This window comes from Branchiostoma lanceolatum, chromosome 16, assembly GCF_035083965.1.
Source record: "Branchiostoma lanceolatum isolate klBraLanc5 chromosome 16, klBraLanc5.hap2, whole genome shotgun sequence".
NCBI classification, from domain to species: Eukaryota; Metazoa; Chordata; class Leptocardii; order Amphioxiformes; family Branchiostomatidae; genus Branchiostoma; species Branchiostoma lanceolatum.
Genome location: NC_089737.1, coordinates 6026184 through 6041088, shown reverse-complemented (window position 1 = coordinate 6041088; position 14905 = coordinate 6026184). Strand labels below are relative to the sequence as shown.

The following is a 14905-nucleotide window of genomic DNA, read 5'->3' as shown; positions in this document are numbered from 1 at the left end:
AATTAAAGTTCATTTGTTACATACATTCTGTTCGCAAAGTGTGCATAGATCACGTTGCAGGGTGTGCTTTGTGTCATGCGCGACTGACTCTGACACAAATCCGTCCGGTCGCCATCTTAGTTTGTAACACAAGCTTCGTCACGTCATTCTTTTGTATGGCGAGGTCACTATGGTTTGGCGTAGTATTTAACACTCTGTTATAGCAGCTGTAATTTACTATTCTTCAAGCAGACAAAAAGTTTATAGCAGATAAAAATGACCATACAGAGCACCGTTATTCTGATAATGGTAAGTGGCAACTTGGTTTTGTTCAACGTTCGTGAAAGATAGCGAAACATTTCCATGGAGCTTCCTCTTCTGTTTCTTCATATGGTGTAACGTTTAAACTTGTACCAGCATTTGTTGAAATGTCCATACGATTGTCATTCAAAAGTCCTTGGAAGTGTATATATGTAGATATATGATTATCTGGACATGTGTGATATGACTGTCGTTCATATGTCTTCTAGTTACATTGAGGTGATGTGATACATGCGTAGAATCTGGATAACACGAATAGAAATGAGGATTAGTCTTACAATATGATTGCTTTAGGTCCTGCAGTGGAACATTTTACCTGCCTAAATATTCAATGATAACACAAAAGAGAAATGTATTGTCCAAAGGTAACTGTAACATGTTTATTGTGTATACAATATACCTCTTACACGTACCCGCCAGTTTACTTCCGGGTGTAATGGTTAATAGTGCCTCTACGTTACTTGTAATTGACGTCTCTCATTTCAGGTGCTGTGGCTGATGACCGTGCACGTGTCAGTTGGCGAAAGATGTTACCCATGCCCATCAGGTATTAAAATCCCAATTATAATGAATGCGCTATCCTTCTTACAAGCCAATGTAACCGTTATAGCTGATCTAGGACATGTCTCAGCACGTCATAGCTGATTGGACCAATTTCACAAATAACGTTTTTGCCACTGTATTTCTGTGCTTTCGGAGTTTGTGTATCTTTAACTTTTATGCTGAAGTGAAATCAAAATATCTTTAATATCTATTTCCTACCATGGGTTACTTTACTTTGTGTTAATACATATGCACGTATATAAGGCCTATCAGATAAAAAAAATCTATAACTACATTTTATATCTTTCAGGAATGTATTGGAAAAGTGATTGTTTGGAGGGATTTCCCAACACCACAATCTGTGAGATCTGTGCAAGTGGGACGTTTCTTCCTCGGCCAAATACGGCAGAGGGATGTTTTGTCCATAAAGTTTGTGACAAACCAAATATGATCACAAAATCTCGTGGTAACGTCACACATGACACAGTGTGCGGATGTGAAGACGGGTATTATTTGGAACGTGGCTCATGCGTGCGAAATGTATACTGTCCACCTGGTGAAGGCATTGTTGACAACGGTAAGGCTGTATAGTTCTGTTCAATTGGAAATTTAACACTAGGACTCCACTAAACATTAACATTTTGAATGGGAACTAAAATATTTCCTTATCTTACCTATCTTTTTTGTGTTCCAGGTCAACGTTGTGAGAGTTGCTCCAATGAAACATACAGTGACATATTTTCTAATGTAGAGCCATGTTTACCTTGGACAAAGTAAGTGTCAATATTCATTGTGTCAAAAATTTAGTTACCACGTTTTCAAAATGAAATATTGAGAAAAAATGAGATAAATCATATCTGTTTCGAAACTATTCTATACTTTTACAAGATTAATACATTAGAAAAACATTGGATATGTTCGGTGCATTCATAAGATATAGAAGAATAACTTTATTGCACGACAATTGTACATGATACAAGGTATGGCAAGAATTCGTTAACATAACACAAAGTGGAAGTATAGAATAAGACTTAACATCATAATTACTAATACAATACAATAAGGGCTAGCATACTTTTTCGATATTGTGTTATAATCATTGATTTAATCATTAGTTTCAGTATTTTTTCTAACGTGAAAGCAGTCGTTTAGATATTTACCTATGTTCGCATTGTGGGGATTGTTGCATTTAAATATGTACTCAAAACATATATCAATGATAAAATGTTTAGGGTAACCCCATAGTAGCCACATATTCAAACCAAGTATTCTACCGTGGTCGATACAATATTTTGGCTAGCTTGAGATACATGTATCTCCATGTGGCTTTAGTGAGATTTGTTTCGTTGGAAGTTAAGGCCAAGCTGGATCGCCATACATGACATTTTACAAAATGTAATGTATGTCATTTTTTTTGCTTTTGCATCCTATACGGTGTAACATAATGTCAATTCCACCCTCGAATATCCACAGCTGTAGTGAGGAGGGTGTCGCCAAGGAAGGAACGTCATTTTCGGATAGGGTGTGCATTGAGAAAAGCAAAAAAGAACCAGCAACTACAACACACTCCACAACTGTTACAAGCATGGAAGGTAAAGTTTTTAGCTTTTTCTTGGTGCGTATTCCCATGGGCATTTGGCAGGTGTTTTCATTTAAAAATTCTATATGCTTTGAAATATATCTTTGACAACAGATCTGTTAAAAATGCAACATTAAGAATGAATCTTAGTATATAATATCTACTATCAATAATATCTTTCCCAATGCCATTAGTTGTTGTTGTTCTTACCATAGAGCTATAATGATATGTTCTTGTATTATTTTCCTTCAAGAAACAACGGCGGGCATGCATGAGATATATGCCATCCTACCGACCACAAGTACGGTCACGCTGATAACAGTCGCCATAGTGATAGGTCTTGTGGGTCTTGTAGGGACCTACACCCTTGTGGTCCGGAAGGAATGCAAACATTGCAGGAAGAAACGGCCAGAAATACACGATTTGCAGGTTGAAGACGGTAAGGTTGAAGATACACACATAATATATTTATATCAAAGTGCCAGGGCTTAACCTTTTTTTCTGTCTTACAGAAATGAATTCATTTAAAAAACCTGCTATTTTCTTCTGAAATATCCTTTTTATTTCTTCCTTTCCATATTTAGAAATTCTTGTGTTGGAAGGACCAGATGTAGGTGAAGACGTGGTCAGTTCAGTGGAATGTGAAGAAGACAGCATCAGTACAAATCCAAAAGTCAGACAGGTAGGTGCACATCTACTCATTAAATTAGATAGACAGTCTTGTTATTAGCTCTAACTTCAAGGCACAAGAGCAGGGCATTTTGTTCATGGTTGTTGATACCGAATTTATTGATGTAATTAAAAGATATAGTAACATCCAACGTGTATGTTGATGCACTGCATCTTTCATATAGCAACCCATCGATCGCGAATCCAGCTTATGCTTTATACCACCCCTCACATTGTCCTGCCATAAAATCTTATGAACACGAAATAATATTATTGTATCCTTCCAGGTATCATCAAGCCCTTTTGACCAGGCAGATAGCAAATGGCTACTACATTCAGAAAGCAGCAATCACCTGCTACCATCGAGGGATATGCCGGTACCAGATGTGGCTGGCTCAGCTTTTGAGGTAACGTTACCTTAACTGACTTGTTTTATTTACCCGCAAAATCCGGTTATGTTTCACTATTTAGCTACACCACTGCTTAGCTTCAAATCAAACCAATACATTAGTAGGTCATCAGAAATGAGTTCAAGATTAATTTTCTACAGCTGTTTTATGAGTGAGAGAGTTGTTTTATTAGTGAGTGAGTTGTTTTATAAGATTATAAACATATCCATAGTAACGACGCAAAGGGAGAAAATAGAACAGACATGCGTATGCTATGAAGGCATGTCTCTGTCATTAAAAAAAAAATATCAACAGGCAACTTTACATCTACCGTCGTCCAAAAAGTAGCTAGCGTTGTGTGCTACATGGAATTGTTGCAATAGACCGAAATATTTTATTGCTTCTGAACCTCTCTTCTTAAAGAATCTGACGTTAGATCCGGAAGGACTGGAAGACGAGGAGCCAGTCGCCGAAGAAGAGAACCAACTGGAACAATCTAGCCCAAGAGACATTCCATCGATGCTGCCTGAGAATCCACTAGTTTCTCCAGTCGCTTCTACCATAGCTTCATCCAGACAAACGTCTGATTCTAGCCGGGCTTACAGACAGGAAGGGGTGGATTTGGTCCTGGGCGTCTATGGCAAAGGTGACGATCAAATTAGATATCTTTCTGGTTGTCCATCGTCTTCGATGATGACTTCCATATTACTAGTAACGTTATATGCATATAATAGAATATCAAGTGCTTACATAGATATATCAGATCAAAGAACGCTCTATTTTGTCCGAAAGAGAAATTCAGCGGAGAAAATGACTTTGGAGAAAAATTCCTTCTGCCGTCATAAACGTTATCATAATAGCAAATGTCTCTGGACCTACCAATGAATTACATTGTATGTTCACATTTCAAGATACGCCTGTTTCGACACGTATTGACGGATGTATTCAATTACAGAGCTGACAAGGCGTCAATTGGAGCAGTTAGCAGCGGAAATTGGACAAGACTGGCCTTACCTTGCCCAACGGCTCGGCTTGAAGCAGTATCAAGTCGACCATACCCTTAACGGTTACAAGGCGGATATGCAGGAGCAAGTTTACGCCATGCTCCAGAACTGGCAACAACAAAAAACTGGAAATGCCACAATTGCGGAACTCAATGCCGCATTGCTTGAATGTAACAGGGGTGAATTGTGCCGTCGTTTGCTTAGCTTGAGTGATGCTGCAAAAATGTAATGTAAGATCGAATTGAGCTTTATCATTTTAGAAATACTCCTGTCCTTGTGGGTTTCACTTGATTCAGAAGTCGATAGTTGTGCCCTACTGTAAAATGCCATGGCTCGCTAAGTCGAGTTGCTATATATTTGCAAAATTTATGAATTGTATATATGGCTAAATGACACATTGATATATTGTATCACCTTTATAATAACAGTAGTATATAACAGTAGTATAGCGATTTCTCCTGAAGACTAGTCAGCTTTTAGATTTAAGGGGCGGCCAGAGTCTTTGCGATGCATATGACATGTATGGTGACACCCGTAAACAATTTTCTTTTGAATAACGGCGTGACCTTTATCTAAGTCTTATCACAAATCCAGCTTTATTTCTTTAGGTATTACGGACATTCATTGTATTTGCTCGATAAGCTGAATACTAATATGTGAAATACTGCAGATCATACAAGATATTGGCTACTAATGACAAGATTTCGTCAGGTAGTTCTCAATATTTGAATTAAACTATTCTGCTGAACACGGGTGTTCGTTTTTTTAAAATTCTACCCCAATTTAAAAAAAAAATGTGTGAATAACAGCTTTGAATTGTCAAATGAACTGGTAAATAATGGACTTAAGTAGATGAAGTGCATTTCGACCATTTTTTACTATTTTATTTTCCATCTTTTGAAACATTAATACACATGATTATGTTTACATACAAAGAACAGCTGCAAGCTGGTATCAAGGAAGGAACGTGAGGGGGTAGAATTCTCTCAATGCTCTGACTGGTTCTAAGTCTCACCGATATTACAAATATTTGTACAAGCATGTAATATATAACTAACATCTGTACAGGCATATACATAACATATATAAGGTATCTTCATTTTAGGTGCAAAGGTTACTCCTATGGACCTATTGTCAGCTTGGCAGTTTCCCTCACTCTGTTACTCGATTGAATGCATAGTCGTTATTTAGCTAAGGCTTGACGATAACACCAATGAGTACCGCTTACATGTAAGCTTATTAATAACAATACTGCTTCAAGACGAAATATAATCCCAATTAGTCATGTACACAATTTACAACTCCTCAACTCCCAATGCAAACAGGTTTTAGTTGCTAGCATTCAAAGATAAAGGCTGACATGGATAAATAATCGTGCGAATGATGTTTTCTACGACATCGTTGACGATCCAAGGTCGCAGTTCTTCCCTTCTCGATTTATCCCATGTCAGGTGTCTGCTGTCTTTACAGAACGGGATTGAGCATGTTACAGGTCCGAAGGTATGGCACTTGTGCTGAAGGTAATCTGAGGAGGAAAAGGGAAAGAAAAACATTGTAAACAACAACCAAACAATAGCTCATACAACAGAACATCGTAGTAGACAACCTTCATAAGAGGATTCTTTCAAGGGGATGCAAATGATGTCACATTTGTGTTTAAAAGAGGTCTAACTTAAAAGATAAGCTTCTTTAGAACTTTCCAGCCCTTTATCTCTATAGGACATGACCTCGATAAAGTGGCAGTGGCATGTACTATTTCATGGGTATTCACTACAAGAGGCCTAGATTCTGTTGTACAGATTTATAGTCTGTAAATATATATTTGTAACAGCGTACCTTTAACGAGAATTGCTTTGTGTGTGCAGTTGATGGCACGACATCCTACTGTCTGTTGAACTATGGCGATGAGGCGAGAGCACCGGTGACAGTCACCATTGCAACCCTGCTCCCGGTGACTAAAGAAGTCGATCAGGATTCTTCCAACGATCTCGTCTTCAGGTGTAGGCAATGGAGGACAGTGGCACTCCTGTGGAGATGGAACCTGGGAAAACCAGTAGAATGTCTTTAAGTTTATTACACTTCCTTGAATATTAGAATGGTAGCACAACATAGAATGAAGAACACCTATATAACATTTTGAAATTAGATCTATCCTAAGAATTAGATATTTTTTTACCTCAGTGCCGTTGGATAGCCTCTTCCTCACTCTGCTTGATTTTGCTGTACTCGCAGATAGGGGAATAAGCTTCAGCTGGAAATGGAGTTAAAATGCAACAATGTTTGTTTTGATTCAATGGTATCCATCCATCCATCCATCCATCACTAACAGAGAATGACTAAATCTCTTTAGCAGCATTTCGCCAATCCCCTTATAAGAAATATTGATAGTTCCTGAGCTGAGTCACTTTAATTATGGCATCACACAATGGCAAATAGGAAGATCTATTTTTATTGACAGCTTTTATGAATCAGTTATGACGCGTTTATGACTTGCCATGACTTGCCCTGATCGAGTTTTACAAAGTACTGCAACAAATACAAAATGGCCTAGAAAATGAACACCTCACCTCGTAGTCAGGAAGTCCCTCCACAAGGCGTTCTACCATGCTGATCGCCAGGTCTCCTTCTTTTTCTGTTAGCTCGTCTCCTCTGTTGTGTTTGTTGGTGACAAGGCTCGTCTAAAATTCCAAAAGAAGTTATCAAAACTATACTTATCAAAGTAAAGTATAAGAGGTTCTGTTTATGTATTTATATTCAATTTGTGTTTTACTAGCTTTGAGTTAAATCTGTAATAACTTAGCGTACGAGGTACATATAACAAAGATGTCTAAGTTCAAATTGCTTACGTTTTCCAAAACACAAAGATATGTATACGTAATATACACATTCACAGAAAGAAAGCTAAATATATAAGCCATATACACCATGAGACACACCTCATCGATTTGCCTTGGCAGCGCTGGTGTTTCCCCCAGTATCAACACGATAGGCCGGCCAGTCGTGTGGTTGAATTCTCGGCAGGACAATGCTACGGCAGTTCGCCCGTCAACAGTTGCACTTTGGTGTAAACGTAAAGAAATATAATTAATAATTCACACGATTATAACCATAAGAAACTGTATCTAAACAACTGAAGTCAAAAGTAACTACTTATACACGACTATCCCTGTTTTGATGCAGTACCCAATATAAAAATACCTATGTACACACAATACGAATAGTATTGGACTTACTATTTTTTCATATGTCTGATCCTGGATGCGAAGTGGGAGTCGCTGTCAACAAAGATGTACCATAGCATCCCCTCAACTTCCTGGCGCTCTCTCTCTTCGAGTCTTAAACCACGCAAATAAACAGCAAATTAAACCAACAAACTAAGTGAATTAAAGTAAATACTGAATTCAGGTCGTTCATTTGAACTTAAGTATTGACTCCAGGAAAATTGTCTTTGATGATATGAAATACAATCTCTTCACACATCTTTGGAACGACAAATTGTTTTCGTTGAATTGCCTCGTTTTCGATTCAAAATGGCGGATCCTGTCCGCAATGGCATTCAAAATGCACACAAAAGTAGTCATAAATGACTGACTAGTACTCCGCAATGTATTCAAATCATTTCAAAGCATGGGAAGTGATTGGCAAAATATTGGATGTACAAAAGCCATGGAGGCCACAAGCTTGTGTTTTTATTTGAAATCAACTGACATTTAACAAAACAACAAAACGTGATAAGGTTACGTCGTTTGTCACAGCGATGAATCACAGTTTAGAAACGTTTCAGCTATATGAATGATAACAATAATAAGTTTATTGCAAGTTCATACCTGTCGCCAGAGACGAAGTTGGCCTTCTGAGACTGGAGATCTTGGAAGGTGTAGCATTCCATGCTGTACAACTGAATGTAACAGCGTCCCAGTCCTTTTATGATGTTACATGGAACAGTAAATCTATCAAAGTTGTCCAGTGTTTTTTCCTGGGATACTCTGGCACCGAGGAAGTGGGTACCGTCGATTTTTGAAACCAGGACAACGTCTCTAGACAGATTACACTGTTCTGGTGTGTTTGCCATCTGGAAAATGATCAAGCGTTTTGAGTCAGCATCCGAATAAAAGTCAACTGCTAGGTTACAAAGCATTGAATGTGGCTGAATTTACGAACATTGCTCCTTTAGGATGATATTCATAAATTTCTTATATATATTTGTTTTGTACCCTTACTTGCTTACACCATGTATATTATTTATTAGCATGGCATTATATACAAGCCATGGGCATGCTTTTCATGAACGTTTCCGTGTGAAATATACATCAATTTAGAGATATATGGTTGCCATCGTATTGAAAATTGAAAAAGATTAAATTGTGTGGCCTCCCTGTCCACCCATTGCTGACATTTTCGTTCCATCATGACTTTTAACGTAACGAGGAAACGATTTGAAAAATTAATAGCTCATCATGCAAACGTCGCCAGAGGCCGTAAAAGTTACCAGACGATTCCCAGCTATTTCATTTTACATTTATAAACCAATGAAATGCATGGACTAATTGGTACTTGAAGTTTTTCGACAAGTTAAGACGGATTAGCAATCGTAAACAAGACACATAGTCTTGGATTACTTGGATTGAAAAGGTGAAGCAATCTTTTAACTAAGATGACAAAATTGATATAGGCCGTAGGCAAAACTAAACGAAAACATACCTTGTATTCTTATGGTACCTGGAGTCCAGTAAGATTAATGTAACTTTAAGAACTTGTCGTAATAAACTTGCTTGTTTTCCCAAGAGCCAGTACTGATCATACACGGATAGGCGCCCGCCATGTTGAATTTGGCACAAGGGACCGATCAGTATACCAGTTATACCAAGCTTGAAAATCTGATGCAATCGTATGTCTCTATTGTGCAAGACTCTTATGGCCATAGATCGAAAACCTAGAAAGTTATTTTTTGCTGCTATGCAGAAAAAGACACGTGAAAATTTTCTAGGTTTTTATTTCAATTTGACAAACGTGTCCCTTGAATTCCTTTCAATAGAATGCAATCAAAGACACTCCGTACTTAATTTTGATTTAAGGGTCAAGCTGAAAATACATACTATCAGAGTATTTTGATAAGCTTCAACAATAACATGAGAATATTCATGCACACTGTGTCGGGAAACAATATCTTCTGTTAATTTGTGGTCCGTCCCTATTTTACAGTGAATCACCCAACCTTACGTGAGTGATGACCCTTAACCGCGTCCCACCTATTCCCTTTGTTTGCTAAACAAAGCCAACTACGCAGGTGGAAAGTCCCCCACCGGCCGCAGCGCAATGTTAGGAAACTAGTTGCGCAACTTGCCTTCTAATGACTTTATTTTGTTCCAAATTGCTGCTAAATTGTAACAATAAATACATTTTTCATATCTATCCCAGTAGACAGGTGTATCACATAAAAAGCTACATATCATTTTAAAAAGTAAATAGTTACCCAATATCCTCTACAGTGTGTGCCTTACCTTACTAACTTACTTCCGGTATTTCACTTTTGGATAGTTTACGCCTGTCTTAAATTTGCCCTGTCTGTGCAAATCACCATGAAAGCCATGTAACGTCAGCTTGAGTGAGACGATCGAAATGTTAAGGCGACTGTTTTTTTGTCTACATCTTTTGGTACGTATATGTCATAAGGTATTTTACTTATATCGTATAATCGTATCCTCAAGCTTCAGTTCACCATTTCCTGTATTTGGTTCGGGACATATATATCTATATATATATATATGTATATATATATGTATATTTGGCAAATCTATGCATTTATAAACTTTTCTCCTTCTCCTAGGTCATCACCTTTTTTCAAATATCGGCAAATATGGAATGGGATTGTAAGCTTTGTGACCCAGGTATGTACATCGTTATATGCACCTTGAAATTTGTAGCAACCTTTGTTTACATATTCCTGAGTCTCGGAAGAGAAACGTTTGGTTATTAATTTGTAATATAGACACTTTGTTGAAGTCATGTTGAAGTGATTACGCTTTTACCTTCAACTAAAACCTAAATTAATATTTCTAGATAATCACAATCTGGCATGGACTCTCCTATTGAAACTGTTTACCCTATCAACGTTACCGAAAGCTTTTGATTTATTTCAGGGTACTTCTTGGTCAGCCCATGTGCCAACGGATTGCCAAATTCAACACTATGTGAAATGTGCAAGGGTAGATCCTTTACACCTACTTATAACAATGAGACATCATGCATCAAGTGCCGTGAACCAAATCAAGTCGTTTACTCTGACGAAGACACTCCCATCGCCTGTCGGTGTGCAAAGGGGTTCCACAAGAAACATAGCACATGTGTCCGGAATACGTTTTGTCGACCAGGAAAGGGGGTGCACAGAGGTGGGTGCCATTACAAACGTATAACTTGTTGCTTGGAGTTGATAAGTTATAAGAGCTAAGTCTACCAGACTAACGATATCGATTGGGGAACAGGATGTTTATTCTATCAGCGCTACAGATTACCATCCCCCCCTCCTCCAAAAACAACTACAAAGCAGTGATATGGCAACTTCAAAAATACTTATTCTAAGACCAGACATACTACTCTCAAGTTTCGCTTTTTCATTTTTCATTACCGTCGTTGCTGTCGTCAATCTCCCTCAAATATGATTTCATATTTCCTTAGGAGGCTGCCTTGATTGCCCTGAAGGACAATTCAGCAACACATATTCCAACACACAGCACTGTCGCCCTTGGACGAAGTAAGTTCACAACATATTTGAGCACATGACAATTTACCTTGAAGTGTTACTTCTCCGCCTTCCAGACATTACAGGGGATGATATGCAAATTATGATAACGGATACATACCGATATACAGAAATGTATTATAATAAAAATCAATTTTTAATCTCGAGTAGTTATTACTATATAACTACATCTTTTAAGAGTAATAGACGGGACCACTACAAAGGCATTTTTGAAAAGTACTATGGAATGTACCAAACATGTTGTCCTTTACTTCCAAAGTTGTAGCGCACGAGGAATGGTCACATTGTCCGAGGGAACGTCAAGAAGGGATGCGATCTGCAAAGATACAAGTGTGGCGAGAGGAAGACGTCGGCACAACAGAAAACGAACGGAAGGCGTAAGAGAAATGGTAACCAATGCAACAAAGGTCCAAGCAAAGAACGCAGGTCAGATATTCCATGTTACCTTTACTATTCCATGCCTTGGACTAGATATCATGCAAATGTACTAGCTGCAGCTTAGACAATTTTCGCTAATCATAAAAGAATTCAAGGTAGATAAGTTGAACTTTGTTTGCTGTCGTTTTATTCTTGTAGACGTTGCCTTCACTTTTCTGTTTAGATAGCTTTACTACTGTGTCTGATCCTGTGGCCCCGGGTAATAACATGATCGCACTTCTTCCCACAGAGAAAAGAATTCTGAGACAGAAAGGGTTATCATCAACTTCGTCTATAGAACTGACTTCCACGAAAAACACAACAACAACAACATCAATGCCAATAACAACAAGTGATCAACGCATCTCACATGCGAAGCTTTTACCAACTGTGCCGGGAGATGATCCAAGTTACTGGTTTTTCATCGTCATAACCGCCAGTGTTATCACACTGCTACTGCTTGTTATTACTATGCTTATGTGCTTTTGTTATAGGGGACTGATAAAGAGAACTTCTAAAAGAAAAGGTGAGTTATTTCACGTACGTATAATGTAACTCTGTATCTTCACTGGACATTTATTCAAACTTTGCATTTCCTGTATTGGTCAGCAAAGACATCATGACATGTGATGACTACGAAAATACTTGTCTGAAAGACCATTCTATCGATCAATATGAATAGAGTTAAACAAAAGCAAGAAGAGCGTAGTTCGTCTAAAATCACTGCATTTCCAAACGTTCGGTAAAATGCTGGTTATCTGGGCAACACTGATCATTAAATGATTGAAATGCGTGTTTTTTATCAGCAACCTGCAAAGCCAAGGAGGAAATTGGAGAGGTAGAAAAAACGCATCCGGTCTTGATGAGTGACGAATCTCTCCAAGGGGAATACGAAGTTTCAACAAATCCCAAAGAAATTGAGGTAAAGAAATATAGTACTCTTCAGAAAATACAATAAAACAAAATACTCTAGGCCTTAGAAATGAATCGTTCTTTTGCTCATTGGTGGACAAAATTTTTGAATTGCATCAATGTCATCGAGGATTTTTCCCTAGTGTACAAATGAAATCGTATGTAGTACGTAGCGCATCGTGGATATATATTATGCTTATGTTTTGCAATACATAGCTGCTGAATAACGTATTCACCATGTATCTGATAATCGTATGTTTATTGTGCACAAAGGAACACCGCCATGCGAATCAACCGCCACCGTATCACTCACAAGATTTCCAACCAATGTCAACTAGCCACTTCAGCATTAACAGTCGCGAGGTAAGAACCTAATACTCTTTTGTCATCTTGTTCAGGGATATGCTCTTTAGTGAGGACCCATAAACTAACAATTTACGCCATCGTTTATATAGCTACAAAGGTGCTCAAAATGTTGACAACTTCACTAGTTTGTAGGGACTGTATGAGGCTAAATGATCATTTGGGCTTGGCGTTGATGATCTAATATCATATTTGAAACGGTCTTACTCTTTCAAATCTATACATTACAATACTAGTATAATCAGATATAAGACAAGCAACCACACCTTAACACTTGTGTTTATGCATGTGCATTTACAGTTTTTGGCTGCTTCATTAAATCATGATGATGATAATGATCGGTAGAATCATGAGAAGACAACGGAAAATTCTAACTTTCTTATTTCTTTGACAGAATTGGAATCATATATCTGGACATTACAGTGATCTCAATCAAGACTACGAAGAAGAGGAAACCAGCCCCAAATCCCACATACCCTTAGGTTTTTCTGTCTCCATGGAGTTCGCAAACACTGCGCATGCGCCCTCCACGGAATCTCTGACCAGCACAGACATTTCTTCTGCTTCATGGCAGACATCTCCCTCAAGCGTGGCATACAGGAAAAGAATTCAGGAGCGACTAGCACAAGCTGTTACAAATGGTCAGTCCATATGTGTCTATTTTACGTTCAGTCGTTCTGAACTTCTGTGTATACTAGTATGTTATATTGCATCAACCTAACGATTGAAATTACTTATGATGCCTTGCATTTACACATTGTAAGTAGATTTTTGTCATCGTAAGTAGCATCTTTGTCTTATTGATGACAAATGGAAGGCAGATATTTTAGGAAGTCACAACGGTAAATCTTTATGATCTGACATGTCTTTGTATTATCTAACACGTCTCTTACTTCTTGCAGTGTTGTCAAGGAGCGCGATGGAGCATCTTGTTGGAGGACTTGGAAGGGAGTGGCAAGCGCTAGCTCAACGCTTGGGGCTTACAGAGGCGGAAATCGATCACATTTTGAACGAAAATAGAAGCGATTTGGACAAACAAATCTATGAAATGATTAGAAAGTGGCAACAGGGTAAGACAGGACAAGCGTCCATCTCTGAACTGTATGGAGCACTACTGGAATGCAACATGGAAGAATTACACAATAAGATAGTTTCATTGGAAGGTCCTGCTGGTTGCCAAAACGAACCAATGAAAGATGTTTTGTAATGCTGTTAGCTACAAGCAATCTCCATACAGGTGTTTGGATGGGAAATCGTAAGATTTTCAGGCTATCCTTTTTTATCCCAACATTGGAGTTTAAGGCAACGGTATATTGGACTTTGATGATGAAGAAATTTTATTTTGATTATTACTTAACAGCTTAGCATAGCAAAGTATTATTCTACTTATTTATACAGCAAAGCATACAATATATGATGCTAGTAAACTAAACTGATATCAATCATGAATACTCTTAAGACAACAAGTAGATAGACGTATTCGTCTCTTTAGCTAGTATAGTCCTTAAAAACAGTAGATGTTTGAGCAAATAGCAGATCTTTTCAATGATGGTGTACGTGTGTATCATTATCAATTGCTTATTGAGCAAAAATAAAGGTGTCCAATATTGGTAGCCAATAGGCTGAATCGATTCCAGGATATTACAACGAGTGAGAATCATAGAGTAGAACAAAATATTGTATGAGAATATATATTATGAAGTTATCTTTGTCAAAAATGTATGAATAAAAGTCATCAATAAACCAGATCTCTTCCTTGGTTGTAAACATAGTAACAATGTGTAGAATGTACCTTATTGTCCATCAACCCACTCTTACATGAATCAAATGTGCCGAAGGTTGTTTCTATCTGTAATCTTCTTGTGATGAAGGCACATTTTGGATTTTGACCTTAAGTTTATAACATATCAACGTATTGATGTCAAACAGGGAGACTTTAGCCTGTGTTTACAAAAGCTTTCGCTTCGGG

At 37.8% G+C, this 14905-nt stretch overlaps 3 protein-coding genes across 3 annotated transcripts; 2 read left to right on the top strand and 1 right to left on the bottom strand.

Moving 5' to 3' along the window:
• Nucleotides 1-86: 86 nt before the first annotated feature.
• LOC136421981 (tumor necrosis factor receptor superfamily member 16-like) lies at nt 87-5180 on the top strand. Its single transcript, XM_066409581.1, has 10 exons — nt 87-288; nt 787-847; nt 1154-1420; nt 1538-1616; nt 2317-2435; nt 2676-2861; nt 3007-3104; nt 3379-3498; nt 3904-4126; nt 4436-5180. Exons 1-10 carry the CDS (start codon nt 256-258, stop codon nt 4711-4713), a joined length of 1464 nt encoding a protein of 487 aa, XP_066265678.1. The 5' UTR covers nt 87-255; the 3' UTR covers nt 4714-5180.
• A 62-nt stretch (nt 5181-5242) lies between these two features.
• Nucleotides 5243-9314, bottom strand: LOC136421982 (uncharacterized). Its single transcript, XM_066409582.1, has 8 exons — nt 9186-9314; nt 8312-8556; nt 7718-7819; nt 7421-7541; nt 7052-7162; nt 6661-6735; nt 6321-6525; nt 5243-6009 (listed from the first exon to the last, which is right to left on the bottom strand). The coding sequence occupies exons 2-8, from the start codon at nt 8554-8556 to the stop codon at nt 5813-5815; spliced, it is 1056 nt and encodes a 351-aa protein (XP_066265679.1). The 5' UTR covers nt 9186-9314; the 3' UTR covers nt 5243-5812.
• Nucleotides 9315-9802: 488 nt separating this feature from the next.
• LOC136422038 (uncharacterized) lies at nt 9803-14707 on the top strand. The gene is made up of 10 exons (XM_066409656.1): nt 9803-10139; nt 10312-10372; nt 10625-10873; nt 11160-11235; nt 11504-11670; nt 11912-12187; nt 12468-12583; nt 12847-12936; nt 13331-13577; nt 13839-14707. The coding sequence occupies exons 1-10, from the start codon at nt 10104-10106 to the stop codon at nt 14141-14143; spliced, it is 1623 nt and encodes a 540-aa protein (XP_066265753.1). The 5' UTR covers nt 9803-10103; the 3' UTR covers nt 14144-14707.
• The last annotated feature ends 198 nt before the right edge of the window (nt 14708-14905 follow it).